The 14,798-nt window shown below is 42.1% G+C and overlaps 1 protein-coding gene across 1 annotated transcript in view; it reads left to right on the forward strand.

Moving 5' to 3' along the window:
* The window catches only part of Enpp6 (ectonucleotide pyrophosphatase/phosphodiesterase 6), a 111,521-nt gene that overhangs the window by 63,486 nt on the left and 33,237 nt on the right, over positions 1–14,798 (forward strand). Inside the window, exon 3 of the mRNA XM_027927207.2 lies at positions 4,995–5,106. Coding sequence (XP_027783008.2) covers positions 4,995–5,106 — 112 coding nt within the window. The remainder of the gene's footprint in view (positions 1–4,994; positions 5,107–14,798) is intronic.

A 14,798-nucleotide genomic window follows, 5' to 3' on the forward strand; every position in this document is an offset into this window, starting at 1 on the left:
CCCCAAATACAGATTGCAGAATCACATCGGTTACACATCCACATTTTTACATAATACCCTATTAGTAACTGTTGTATTCTGCTACCTTTCCTATCCTCTACCATCCCCCCTCCCTCCCCTCCCATCTTCTCTCTCTACCCCATCCACTGTAATTCATATCTCTCCTTGTTTATTTTCCCATTCCCCTCACAACCTCTTATATGTACTTTTGTATAACAATGAGGGTCTCCCTCCATTACCATGCAATTTCCCTTTTCTCTCCCTTTCCATCCCACCTCATCTATCTGTTTAATGTTAATCTTTTCTTCCTGCTCTTCCTCCCTGCTCTGTTCTTAGTTGCTCTCATTATATCAAAGAAGACATTTGGTATTTGTTTTTTAGGGATTGGCTAGCTTCACTAAGCATAATCTGCTCTAGTGCCATCCATTTCCCTGCAAATTCTATGATTTTGTCATTTTTAAGTGCTGCGTAATACTCCATGGTGTATAAATGCCACATTTTTTTTATCCATTCATCTATTGAAGGGCATCTGGGTTGGTTCCACAGTCTAGCAATTGTGAATTGTGCTGCTATGAACATCGATGTATCAGTATCCCTGTAGTACGCTCTTTTAAGGTCTTCGGGGAAAAGTCCAAGAAGGGCAATAGCTGGGTCAAATGGTGGTTCCATTCCCAGCTTTCCCAGGAATCTCCATACTGATTTCCAGATTGGCTGCACCAGTTTGCAGTCCCACCAGCGATGTACAAGAGTACCCTTTTCCCCACATCCTCTCCAGCACTTGTTGTTGTTTGACTTCATAGTGGCTGCCAATCTTACTGGAGTGAGATGGTATCTTAGGGTGGTTTTGATTTGCATTTCTCTGACTGCTAGAGATGGTGAGCATTTTTTCATGTACTTGTTGATTGATTGTATGTCCTCCTCTGAGAAGTGTCTGTTCAGGTCTTTGGCCCATTTGTTGATTGGGTTATTTGTTTTCTTATTGTCTAATTTTTTGAGTTCTTTGTATACTCTGGATATTAGGGCTCTATCTGAAGTGTGAGGAGTAAAAATTTGTTCCCATGATGTAGGCTCCCTATTTACCTCTTTTATTGTTTCTCTTGCTGAGAGAAAACTTTTCAGTTTAAGTAAGTCCCATTTGTTGATTTTTGTTATCAACTTTTGTGCTATGGGTGTCCTATTAAGGAATTTGGAGCCCGACCCTACAATATGTAGATCGGAGCCAACTTTTTCTTCTATCAGACACAGAGTCTCTGATTTGATATCTAGCTCCTTGATCCACTTTGAGTTAACTTTTGTGCATGGCGAGAGGAGGGGATTCAGTTTCATTTTGTTGCATATGGATTTCCAGTTTTCCCAGCACCATTTGTTGAAGATGCTATCCTCCCTCCATTGCATGCTTTTAGCTCCTTTATCAAATATAAGATAGTTGTAGCTTTGTGGATTAGTCTCTGTGTCCTCTATTCTGTACCATTGGTCCACCCTCCTGTTTTGGTACCAGTACCATGCTGTTTTTGTTACTATTGCTCTGTAATATAGTTTTAAGTCTGGTATCGCTATACCGCCTGATTCGCACTTCCTACTTAGAATTGCTTTTGCTATTCTGGGTCTTTTATTCTTCCATATGAATTTCATGATTGCTTTATCCATTTCTACAAGAAATGCCGTTGGGATTTTGATTGGCATTGCATTAAACCTATAGAGAACTTTTGGTAATATCGCCATTTTGATGATGTTAGTTCTGCCTATCCATGAACAGGGTATATTTTTCCATCTTCTAAGATCTTCTTCTACTTCTCTTTTTAGGGTTTTGTAGTTTTCATTATATAAATCTTTCACCTCTTTTGTTAGGTTGATTCCCAAGTATTTTATTTTTTTTTGAGGATATTGTGAATGGAGTGTTTTTCCTCATTTCCGTTTCAGAAGTTTTGTCGCTGATATACAGAAATGCCTTTGATTTATGCGTGTTGATTTTATATCCTGCCACTTTGCTGAATTCATTTATTAGTTCTAGTAGCTTTTTTGTAGACCCTTTTGGGTCTTCTAGGTATAGAATCATGTCATCTGCAAATAGTGATAATTTAAGTTCTTCCTTTCCTATTTTTATGCCTTTAATTTCTTTCGTCTGTCTAATTGCTCGGGCCAGTGTTTCGAGAACTATATTGAATAGAAGTGGTGATAGAGGGCATCCCTGTCTTGTTCCAGATTTTAGGGGGAATGTCTTCAATTTTTCTCCATTGAGAATGATGCTAGCCTGAGGCTTAGCATAGATAGCTTTTACAATGTCGAGGTAAGTTCCTGTTATCCCTAGTTTTTCTAATGTTTTGAACATAAAGGGATGCTGTACTTTGTCGAATGCTTTTTCTGCATCTATTGAGATGATCATATGGTTCTTATTTTTAAGTCTATTGATGTGGTATGAATTAAACTTTATCACAGGCACACATGTGTGGAAGAAAAACACAGCACAATCATTCACAGATTAATAACAGAGATAAAGTCTTGAGAAATATGTTGTTAGTTCATTTCTTCATCGTGTGAACCTCATAGTTACTGATACAAACTAAGATGACCACTACATCACCAGACAATGTAATATTATGGGACCATCATCACATATGCCATCTGTTGTTGACCAATATGGCGTATGATTATATAAGGGGTTCCATGTTATCCCTGGTTTCTGGCATCCACTGGGGGTCCTTGAATATATCCCCAGGGGGGATAATGACTCATCAGCAGGTAATGTTTTGGTGTTTTTTCAAACATACATCTTGATCTATAGTGGAGAGTAAAATAAATTTATGGATTGCTAATCAGCAAATTTTTTTTTTTTAGAAAAATGTGCATATAACAGACTAAAATGGAATAAGAATGTATTTGAGCAGATTGCTCATAGTCTGTTGAAGCTTTTGCTTCTGTTGTATGTGTGTTTCTGTACTGTGTCCTAAAAGTTTTCTTTTTAATTTATGAGTCGTTGGATTTCTTTTTACTAAATTGTTATGATTACAGAATTTCACTTACAATTAATCAATTTTAAAAAAACAGTTTTTATCTTACTTTAGCCATGGAAAGAATACATTTCTCAGGTAAACTATATTAATATGCCATTGTTAAGTACAGATACTTTTTTTTTTTGGTACTGGGGATTGAACTCAGGGGCACTTGACCACTGAGCCACATCCCCAGCCCTATTTTGTATTTTATTTAGAGACAGGGTCTCACTGAGTTGCTTAGTGCCTCACCATTGCTGAAGCTGGCTTTGAACTCACAATCCTCCTGTCTCAGCCTCCCGAGCCACTGGGGTTACAGGCGTACACCACCGTGCGAGGCTCAGATTTATTTTAATCAGATAAAAGGATTAGGAGAACATGTAGTAACAAAAATATTTAATATTAATTATACAAAAGCATTTATGGCTTGGTATTAATGTGCAAATACCAAAAGAACAGCCTGTTTCTTTTTCTATAAATCATGGTCAAAATTCCATTACTTAAAAATTCCCATGCCTGTATATGAGAGATGCCAGAAGCAGACACCTGGTCACCTGGGGTCACATTGTATGAGGCTCTTAAACTATTAAAGAATATGCAATGTCTTATTGGATCCCTGGCACCAAGCACAGGGTGGACACAGAATAAATAGCTTTGAGAGAGAGCAGTCAAAAGTTTACAAATAACCTTTGACAGATGAAACACAGGTATCTAAGATGATATAAGCAGTCCAGATTCTACTGGCATTTCTTAAAATAATAAATATTTTCTTGGAAGCTGTGAGCAGGATTCATTCCTGGGTCATGCAGCCTATTTGTCCCATTTAAACATGTCTTGGAAAAGAGAGCATCCTGCCTTCTTGTTCTCTATTAGGTGTCATAAATGGCCCTTGTCCTTCTGGAACCCAAGATATCAGGCAGAGAGGATGGAGTTTGGTTTTGCAGGGTTATGGTGGTGAAGGGGTTCTTCAGGGTGTTTCATGTTATTGTTTAACGGTTCTCTGGACCTCGGTTCATGGTGCTCTCCTTATCTGCCTTTCCCCTCCCAGTCCTACTCCCAGTCGCCATCATCTTGGTGACCTCTACAAGATGGAGGCCCACACAGGGATGCAAAGAAGGTTTTCAGAAGGAGCAATCCCTGAAGTAAATGCCCTTCACCTGAGTTCCCACAACACCCTGAAAGTGTGCACCTCACTTTAGACTACACGTGTGGTCCTGTTTTCCTGTCTGCCTTCTCCCACCAGATTAGACTGCCCATGCTCCAGGAAGGAGACACTGGCTGATCCCTTTTGTTTCCACTATGTCTGAACATAGTTACTAGTTTGTAGTGGGGCCAAATAAATATTTAGCCAACTAATATAAACTATGACTGGCTCACCCCGTTCCTGCTCTGTGTTCTGATGATAGGATTGGGAATCTCATCCAAGAGTCTGGGGCAGAAAAGCTGACCCCTCTCATAGTTGAATTGCCTTTGGGTCTTGGGAGAAGCAAGGTCATGACTCAGAACCCCTGCTTGAACTCTTTATTTTTTGCTTGCTAATCCAGTGGAGTGCCTCTAAGTCCACTTAGACTTTGTGTAATACCCCAAGATAGTCGTATTGATATCTTACAATTCTCCAACTAATCAGATACAACCCAACACTTGGTTCTGGAATAGAAAAATGTACACTGGAAGACCTCATAGTCATAATAATGATCTATAGAATAAAGTTTTAATTGAGGAGTTTCTGTCCATTAATTAATTTGTGCTTTCTTTCCGTTATCCAGTTTTTACTGGTCCCTGTTTTGGTACATCAGTGTTACATAGGAATGGCATTTAAGAACCTCTGATCCAATTAAGTAAAATTATATTTAAATGCATCACCTGTCAGAAAATAAGTTATTTTAGTTCATAAAAATGTACAACCATTTTATTTTGACTAATTATGTTTATTTCCCCCAAAAGGCTCACACCCCACTTCAGTTATTGAAGAGAGTAATCATTTGCTATCTTTTTCCTTCTTAGGCTGTGAGGTTGAGATTCTTGGTGTCAGACCTACTTACTGCCTAGAATATAAAAATGTCCCAACGGATATCAATTTTGCCAATGCAGTCAGTGACGCTCTTGACTCACTCAAGTAAGTATCCCCAATTCTTAGCCATACCATTGTTCTTCATTTCTAAGACCAATAATGGATCTCAAAGTGAAGGAAGAGAGCCTGGCATAGGTGAAATAATGTTTTGCAGAGTTTGTGAACCTTTGACAAGGTGACTCTTAACTGCTAGCAGGGTATACTGTGAACTAGGAATTTCAGGCAGGACACTCTTTGGAAACATTGAATTCAGAGCAAAAAAATTCCCAGGGGTTTGAGACCTTCTTTTTTATGTTGTTAGATAACAGAGAAGCAATATAAATGTCAGCACTTTTCTAATCATGATTTAGTGAACAATTGTATTTGAAAGATATCAATAAGCATTTGGCAAAAGGGGAGCATATGTGGTCCAATAAGTTTGGGAAAAATTGCCTTTTCTACCTTCTTCTTGAAATGTACAAAGCACATAACCATATTAAAGTCCAGAACCTTTTTTCCCCTGCTCCCACGTGGAACAATGACACAGGGTTTTACACACAAGTCTATGAACTGATCAACAACATAGGTCAGGACAAAGATCTCAAGTGAGTACAGATGTCACTGGAAGTGGTGATCAAGATGTTAGGCTAGCTGGGAGTCTGCATCAGAAATCAGCAACCCACCAAGAGGCTTAGGATGTCTTCAGTTGGAGTTGAGGTCACCTAGGCTGCTGAGTGGGTTTCCTGAGTAGGGTCAAAGCAGCAGACTCACAGCAATCAGTATGTTGGGAACAGGGCAGGACCTACATCCTCCCAAAAGAAAGAGCATGACTTGCAATGGGGGACACCAGGAGAGCTAACATACACTAAGTGCATATATAGATCACTAGCACTAACCACATGCATTGACCATATCTTCAGATGGCCTCAGACACAGAGGTAACCCAATATGGATCCCATTCTCTCATTGTCCCTTCTGCCTGAACAATCATGGTGAGCTGCGGTTACCCTTACAGAGCTATCAAAGGAGGAAACAACACCTCTGATTTTGCTGATTCTTGGAATATCCCACTTCCATGAAACTTATCAAGAGGGGCCTTAAAGTTTCATGCTCTGATTGATAGGGCACATAAAGTTTCATGCTCTGATTGATAGATTGGAGAGGAAACAGTTTTAAAATACTCAAAAATGGGAAAGTAACACATTTAAAAGGCTTAAATTTTTTTGTGTGTGTGTGTCAGGGAGAAGGAAGAGGAAGAGTAGGGGGGAAGTAACCTTTCAATAAATGTTCTTCATATGGTTTATAAATCATGTGTTTTATATGATCCTGCCTCTTACCTGCTATATTTTCTTTTTCTTGCCCACTAGGGCTGAAAAATCACACATACAATGAGCTGGAATATTGTGCTGCAGCCTAGTTTGTGCAAGTATACATAGCAGATGAGCTGAGCTGGGACTGTGGAGTAGTTCTCTAACCAGTGCTGTTTCCAACATATCCAAAATGCTAGCCATCTCTACAGCCTATTGCCATGCCAAATATGAAAATTTGGATCATAGTTGTCATACAAATACCTTCAAATAACAGTCTGTTTGGCAGTGTGATCTCTTCCACATTCATCTTAGTTTTGCTGCTGAATGGACTGTGTGTACAACCCAGTGGTTCACAGGAAGGAGAGCAGGGAGTGCACAACCAGGAGAATCCTGGGTCAGCTGACAAGCTGGTCCACCTAAGCAGACTCCCCTGTCCTCAGGAATAAGGAAGGAAAGAGTGGAGGAAGAAGTTCTTGGCTCTAGTTCCTCTAAAGGAGTGTTGTCTTTAATTTTGTTTTGCTTTTCTTTTTCAAGCAATGTGGCAAAGCTCTAGAATGCTGGGGAATTGCATCTTTACCTTGGAAGTAGGGAGGATTTTGCTTTTGATATCATTGGTGGTGATGCCGGTGCTTGTGTGTGAGTGTGTATGTGTGTATTTGGCAGAGTTACTGGGATCCCCTAGAGAGAAAAAGCTACAAAGAACTGGAGGTGCAGAGAAGTTGTCCCAGGCTAAGCCTCCACCTGGGATGGAGGCCTGGTGCTACTATAATCACTCAGAGCTCTGTAGCATTCAGGTTGTAGTCTCCAAACCTAGCCTTGAGCTCCACGGAATGTCATTCACATAGCCTACAATTGGAAGGATGCCCCTGGACAATGAAGGACTTGGAAGGATTGACCAGACCAATGGAATTGTTTAATAGCATCTTCCTCCTGCCAAAGTTAACAGGGTCACCAGGAACAGCTCCTTTGAATAGGAGGTGGAAAGATGAAGACACATCACCAGTAAAATTAGACCATACTTGAAATGACCAAGAAAAGGCAAGAAAAATAGTAGGTCAGATGATACTGCTTATGGAAAGCAGTAAGGTGAGGAGGCCCGCCTCCAGAGAGAGGAAGCACTTTCCTCAGCCACCCTATGCAACAGAACTTTTCTCTCACCTTCTTGCAAAGTAGACTGAAGGACCGACAGTTGTGGATTAATATTTTTCTTTTTTCTGATTAATTTTTTATACATGATAGGGGAATGCAATACAATTCATATTACACATATAGAGCACAATTTTTCATATCTCTGGTTGTATACAAAGTATATTCACACCAATTTATGTCTTCATACATGTCCTTAGGATAATGATGACCTTCACATTCCACCATCATTTCTAACCCAATGCACGCTCCCATCCCCTCCCACCCCTCTGCCCTATCTAGAGTTCATCCATTCCTCCCATGCTCCCGCTCCCTACCCCACTATGAATTAGCCTCCTTATATCAGAGAAAACATTCAGCATTTGTTTTTTGGGGATTGGCTAACTTCACTTAGCATTATCTCCTCCAACTCCATTCATTTACCTGCAAATGCCATGATTTTATTTTCTTTTATTGCTGAGTAATATTCCATTGTGTATATATGCCACATTTTTTTATCCATTCATCCATTGAAGGGCATCTAGGTTGGTTCCGCAGTTTAGCTGTTGTAAATTGTGCTACTATAAACATTGATGTGGCTGTGTCCCTGTAGTATACTGTTTTTAAGTCCTTTGGGTATAGACCGAGGAGAGGAATAGCTGGGTCAAATTGTGGTTCCATTCCCAATATTCCAAGAAATCTCCATGCTGTTTTCCATATTGGCTGCACCAATTTGCAGTCCCACCAGCAATGTATAAATGTACCTTTTCCCCCACATCCTCGCCAACACTTATTGTTGTTTGCTTCATAATAATTGCCCCTCTGACTGGAGTGAGAGGAAATCTTAGAGTAGTTTTGATTTGCATTTCTCTAATTACCTGCGATGATGAAGATTATTTTCATATATTTGTTGTTTGATTGTATATCATCTTCTGAGAAGTGTCTGTTCAGGTCCTTGGCCCATTTATTGATTGATAAAAAATTGATTAAAAAAACACCTAATCTCTGTTTTCTCAGGAGTGAAGTAGGTGATAGCCCCATCCAGTCTAGGACAGTTGAGAACAATCAAAACCACTCTGCATGTAGCAGCTTGTGCATGCAATAAGGTGGCTCAAAGAAATCATTAATTTTCATGGTAGGTAGAGTTGTATAATTATTTTCTGTGTTAGTCAGTTTTTTCACTGCTATTACAAAAGGACCTAACAAAAACAATTGTGGAGGAAGAAAAGTTTCAGAGGTCTCAGTCCATAAAAAGCTGGCTCCATTCCTCAAGGCTTGAGATGAGACAGAACACAATGGTGGGAGAGTGTGGCAGAGGGAAGCAGCTCATGATGATCAGAGAGCAGAGAAAGAGATCTCCACTTGCCAGATGCAAATATATACCCCAAAGCCACACCCCCAATGCCACACCTCCTCCAACCACGTCCCCCTGCCTCCAACTACCACTCAATTAATCCCATCGGGAGATTAATGCACTGATTGGGTTAAGGCTCCAATAACCCAATCATTTCTCCTCTGAACCTTCTTGCATTGTCTTACATGTGAGCTTTTGGGGGACACCTCACATCCAAACCATAATATTTATCCTTCCATCAGAAAGCCCTCAGTGGTCTAAACTACTACAGCTCAACTCTTGGTGTCTGTTCAACGCTAACTCAAATTTCTAACTATAATTTGGAGAATACTTTTTGCACCTAAGTGTCCAAACATACTCCCTCGTAACTCCAGGTCAGTCCTGCTCATAAAGTGTCGCTGTCCATTTTGCAGAGAGAATGGGATATGGGATAGGTAGGTAGGCTTTGAGAGAAGAAAGAAAAGCTGTTAAGATCTTGAACATGGAGTCCTACCCAGGGCCATTTCAGCAGAGGGTCCAGGTGGGTCAAGAAGCTGCATGTCTGTGCAGGAAGCAGCAAATCTTCACCCTGTTTCACCTGGGCGTTGCCCTCCATGCTCAGAAGCTGTGTTTATCCCAGTAGTATCCTCGTGAGATGTTCCCTTTGAACTTAGAAAACTTTTTAGCTCAGAGGAAAGGGGAAGGGGAATAAGTTGACATTTTTAATATCCATTTGCTAGCATAGAATCTAAGGGCTTTACTTCCATTACCCCATTTTGTTCTCATCCACCATATTACATAGATGTTGTTCTCCCCTCTTACAAAAGAGGCCACCCACTTGGAAGGTTGAACCCTTTGCCTTGGATCTCACATGCTATGAAGTATGTGACTGAGCACACAGCTCTTTCCACAGGGGCTTAGGACTGTCTCCTGGGGCCTCTCCCTCCACCCTCCAATCCTGTTCTCAACCTGCACCTGTAAAGAATCACCTCTTTGCCTCTTTGGGGCCATCTTGGGCCTTGGGCAGTCTGTTTAGCCTTTTGCAGTCTGTTTAGCACTCTATGCACTCAGCAGCATGTAGCCCTGGCGACTGGTGCCCTGCCACTACACATTGGGACTCAGCACACAGCACCCCTGCCCACACAGTCACCTCGCCTGCCAAAAAAAGAAAGCAGCCTGTGATCCACATCCTTTAATCCATCCTCCTGGAAGTTCTGTTGGCAAGATATTCATGGTTCAGTTGGCAGAAAAAGGTGCAGGATGCTAAAGTCGAAATAAGCCCTCAATAACTCATGGGGTGGGCGGAGGAGTGAGGGGAGATGGCCACAGTGAGCCTTGGCTGCATGTAGGGGCCAGGCAGCCACTTCCAGGCTGGACCTGGCACACTGATCGCACAGCCTCACCAAAGGGTCGGTCAGGAAACAACTGGCTACGGGAATGGCAGCCGCAGCTGATGTCCCTGCAGGCTCCAGCCTATTGCCAACATCTCCAAAGGAGTTCCTCCAGGATCCCAGCACCTCAGTGGCTGCTAGTGTGAATCAAATAGATGAATGATAAGAAAGTTCATCCCTGAGGCCACAAGGAAGCTGGCTCAAATGTCCTGGCCTGGGTCCCTCCTCTCTGGACTGAGAATGAAGGGGCAAGAATGCAGAGGGAGGCCCAGGCTGGACAGAGACTCTGTTCTCCACCCTGTTCAGCCCACATACCTAGAAAAAGGAGTCCGATACATCTGGAAGGAAGAGAAATGGGGGGCATTTCTTTCCCCTTCCCTCCCTTTTGCAGTGCTTCAACCACTTGATGAATATCAGCTCATTTAATACCCAATTGAGGTATTGGGTAGGCTTTTCAGATGGGGAAACTGAGGCTTAGTGATGTTTTACCGTTTACCTGAGAACTTCTAGTTGGTGAACCCAGATGTGTGCCGTTTCAGTACCCCCATCAAAAGGTAATTTTTGCCAAGTGCAGTGGTGCATACTGTAATCCCCGTGGCTTGGGAGTCTGAGGCAGGGGGATGGCAAGTTCAAAACCAGCCTCAGCAATTTAGTGAGGTCCTAAGCAACTTAGCAAGACCCTGTCTCTAAATAAAATATAAAAAGGGCTGGGGATGTGGTTCAGTGGTTCAGTGCCCCTGGGTTCAATCCCCAGTACAAAAAAAAAAGTAATTTTTCAAAACTAAACATTGTCAAATGGGCTCACTGCATCTTTGGGAATTATGCCAGGGTTCAAGTTAATTTGCCTGAGGGAGTCAGGTGGCTGACAAGGCTGGTGAGAAAGAGAACATGAGAAACAGATACACAGTTGAAGACAAAGGATAGTGGGATATGATTATTGTTGGAAGCAGAAATGCTTAATAATACAGAAGATGATAAAACTATAATTTGGGGGGACTGCTTTCTATATCAGAACAAAATCACTTTCATCTGATCAGTTTCCTACTAGTCCAAGGCTAAATTGACACAATCTGAATGCTAATCAGTAGTTAAATCTGATTCTTAAGCAAGCTCAAGATACTAAAGAGACAGGTAGCCATTTTGGAAATCTGATTTCCAAATTTTGAATCATTTTCCTTAATAGTCAATAACTAAACATTTCTGTAAATTGCTTCCACTTCTCTCTCCCTATTTTTTTTCCTCTTTCTAAACCACTTCAGTAAGGAAGATGGACATGATATTTTGAACTTTTTACGTTGCAAAGACATTTGGACAGAATCCCAAGGTGATGGGAAACATAGGTGTCCCTGAAACCCCAGGGCTAAGAGCCCCTCATGGCTTTCAGGGAACTGGGCTGATGGCCACATGTCCTTCTGGCATAGTTCCTGGACCTTAGAGCTGTAAATGGCCAAGAGCAGACCTGCAGGCGTTTCCACCCATCTCTCTTCACCCAACCAATCTGTTATAAATGAGCTGACCTGTGATGGAGACCAGACCCATGTGGAAAACAGCTGGCTACTAAGAATTTATCTGCTCAGCTCCAAACAGGCAAGAGCTCTGCGCCCTTGGAGACTGAGGTCCCTAATGAATCAATGAAACTTGAACATAGAAACCTTTCACATGTGTAATCCCTGAATTGCAAGCATCCCAAATCAAGTGTTCCTGGCATCTGGGGTTGACAGCTTTCTGACACAGAGCCATCAGGTAAATTGTGATACTTACTAGCTTTCTGATGGCATGGAGATTTATGAATATGGTAAATAGCCTTTGAGAAGCCAGCCCAGGGACTGCTACACTAAGGCAAATTGTTAAAATGAAGAGAACTAGAAGTTTTTCACTGAACCTTAATGGCACAGTAAACCTTGTTTGCAAAAGTTCCTAATGGTAATAAGTCACTACTGAATTAAATATGATTTTCCTGTGTATAAGCCCCATGCTGGATGAAATGTAGACACCTAACTGATGATTCCCTGTGTGAATCAGCACATGTGGAATGCTCAAGATGCAAATGCAGAAAGCAAACAAATGCTGAGGCTTATCTGCAGGACAGATTTTATGGAAACCCCCACTCCGTTAAAATAGTGGTGGAGGAAGGGACCTCAGCCCTATCAGTCCAATGAACATGGGCCTCAAACAAATTTCAGCATATGGATGAAAATGCCATTCCCCAGTACAAACTTTTACCCACCACCTACATGCTGCATGGTAGGACCCTAAACTGACTTTTTGTCCTCAACTCTGTATAGAGGCAGAGAGAGTTTGGATTAGTCATTCACACATTGGCGAGTATGAATAATGAGAATACCATTTGCAAGAAACACCCAAATAATAAGCCTAACCCCATGCCCATTGTGGAGGAGGGTGGTAATGGGGTTTATTAATGAGAGCCCCATTTGTTTTGTTCTAAAAAGAGAAAAGAACATTTCGCCAGGCATTTTACTTAACTTGAAACCAATGGATCCTCAAAACCTTTAATAAAATATATCCCAGAGTACCCAGGAGAATATTACAGCAACAATAAAGAGTGCATGATCTATTGAAGGAAGATACCAGGCAGGACATACTTGGGAATTTGCTCCCGGGTTTAGAGGGTGGAGTAGAGGTGGGTGTTCAAAGGCCCAGTTTGTTAGAATTAAAAGCATCTGACTTTGGAGGTAGAAGATCTGCATTTCCTGTTCTAGAGGCATCTTAGAGATCTGTGAGGCCTTCCCTAACTTCTAGAACTTTCTTGGCACATTTCTTCATCTATACAATCTGTAAATGCCTTTCTGTAAGATTGTTTTCCCTTCATTCCTGGACTTTGGAGGCATCGTCAACCCATAGACAAAGAGTGCTGTGCATTGAGAGGCCAAGTGACACAATTTCACTGTGAGGCTTTTGTCCCATCCCACGCCCAGCTTTCTAGGGTTGGTGGCAAGAGTCATTTCCAAAAGACCACATGGGCTCAACAAATGCTTCCTCGTTGGTGGGGGATGTTGAGTTCTTTCTGAGCATTCTGTGGTTGTATTCTGGGGATTTGAGTTTGATTCCTGGCTCTATCTCTTACTAGCTTTGGGATGCAGGTGTATGAACTCTCCAAACCTGTTTAGGTTTGTTCTGAGGATTCCCAAGGCAAAGTATGTCAAGGACCACAGCATAGTGCCTGAGCAGAGTTGCTCCCATTTATTGAGTGCTTACTGTTACACATTTGAATGACAGTTCCAGAGCTCCTACTGTTTGCCAAATGCTAGGCAAGAGGTAAGACACAAAGGAGAATGAGTCATCATGCTTAGAGTGAAGGATCTTGACAATTTAGAGAGAGAAGAGGACACATAAGAGGGCAAGTACAGCACAGTATGGAATTCATAGCCCAAAAGTGAATTGAGGGTACCCTGGGAACACACAGGAAAGGGCCCCCCAAGCTCACCTCAGGTCCCTAGGGGAAGCCTTCTGGAGGAGGCCACATGTCCTCTAGGTCTGAAGGAGGAGCAGTGCTGTTTGACTCTGGTCAGGCAAACCTGAACTTCGGTGAGACTGTTTCCCTCCCTGTGAATGGCAAAGTCCAAGGCCCAGCAGGCTCTGAGGATAGGTTCTGTCACTCCCTCTGTTCCAAGTGTTGGGGAAGGCGAATCAGGGAAAGCACAACACCTGTGTGCATGTGCGTGTGTGTGTGTGTGTGTGTGTGTGTTTAAAAGTTTCCCAAGAAATAAGCAAAGAGTATTCATTATTACCTCTTGTAAATCACAAGCAGAAAATCAGCTCTAATTTCTTTCCCAAAATGCTTCACCTTTTATCAGTATTTAATTTCTTTCTTTCTTTCTTGTACCAGGGATTGAACTCAGGGGCACTCAACCACTGAGCCATATCCCCAGCCCTATTTTGTATTTTATTTAGAGACAGGGTCTCACTGAGTTGCTTAGCATCTCTCTGTTGCTGAGGCTGGCTTTGAACTTGTGATTTTCCTGCCTCAGTTTCCGAGCTGCTGGGATTACAGGCATGCACCACCAGACCTGGTCTTTTGTCAGTTCTCATTACCACCATTATCATCATCATCATAGTCATCATCATCATTGCTCTGTTCTATGTAAAGCAGTGTATTGGGGGTGGGAGATAGGGTCAAGCCAGAGCTGGGGTCTGGAGTCTCAGTGGAAAGTCTCAGTGGAAGGAGGGAGGGTCCATCCTTGAGTCTTCCTCTTTCTTCCTCACTCCCCCACCTCCCACTTCCATTTGTATTTCTAACTTCCAGTCATTCTTGGCCCACCATTGACTCAGGGTTCACTGTCTTGGATTTTAACCATTGGTGCTCCAGCCAAGAAGGAAAAGAATCTGGGGGACCATGAAAATGTGGTTACTGCTAGAAACTCTGTGTCCTCCTTGGAGCTGACCTTTCATGTGTCCCACAGAACAAGCATCCTGGGGGTGTCTGCTGATGCCAGACCCTGAGGACTCACCTGTCTGCATCCCCCAAGGTTGCTGTGGTAATGTCACTCTTACTCTTGTCAGTCAGTTAGACCCACTAGCAAGGGTTTTATTTGGAGACGTCTTTAGAGGTTTGCAATAGTTGAAGGTAGTTATTTAAAC

This window comes from Marmota flaviventris, chromosome 3 (assembly GCF_047511675.1).
Source record: "Marmota flaviventris isolate mMarFla1 chromosome 3, mMarFla1.hap1, whole genome shotgun sequence".
NCBI lineage: Eukaryota > Metazoa > Chordata > Mammalia > Rodentia > Sciuridae > Marmota > Marmota flaviventris.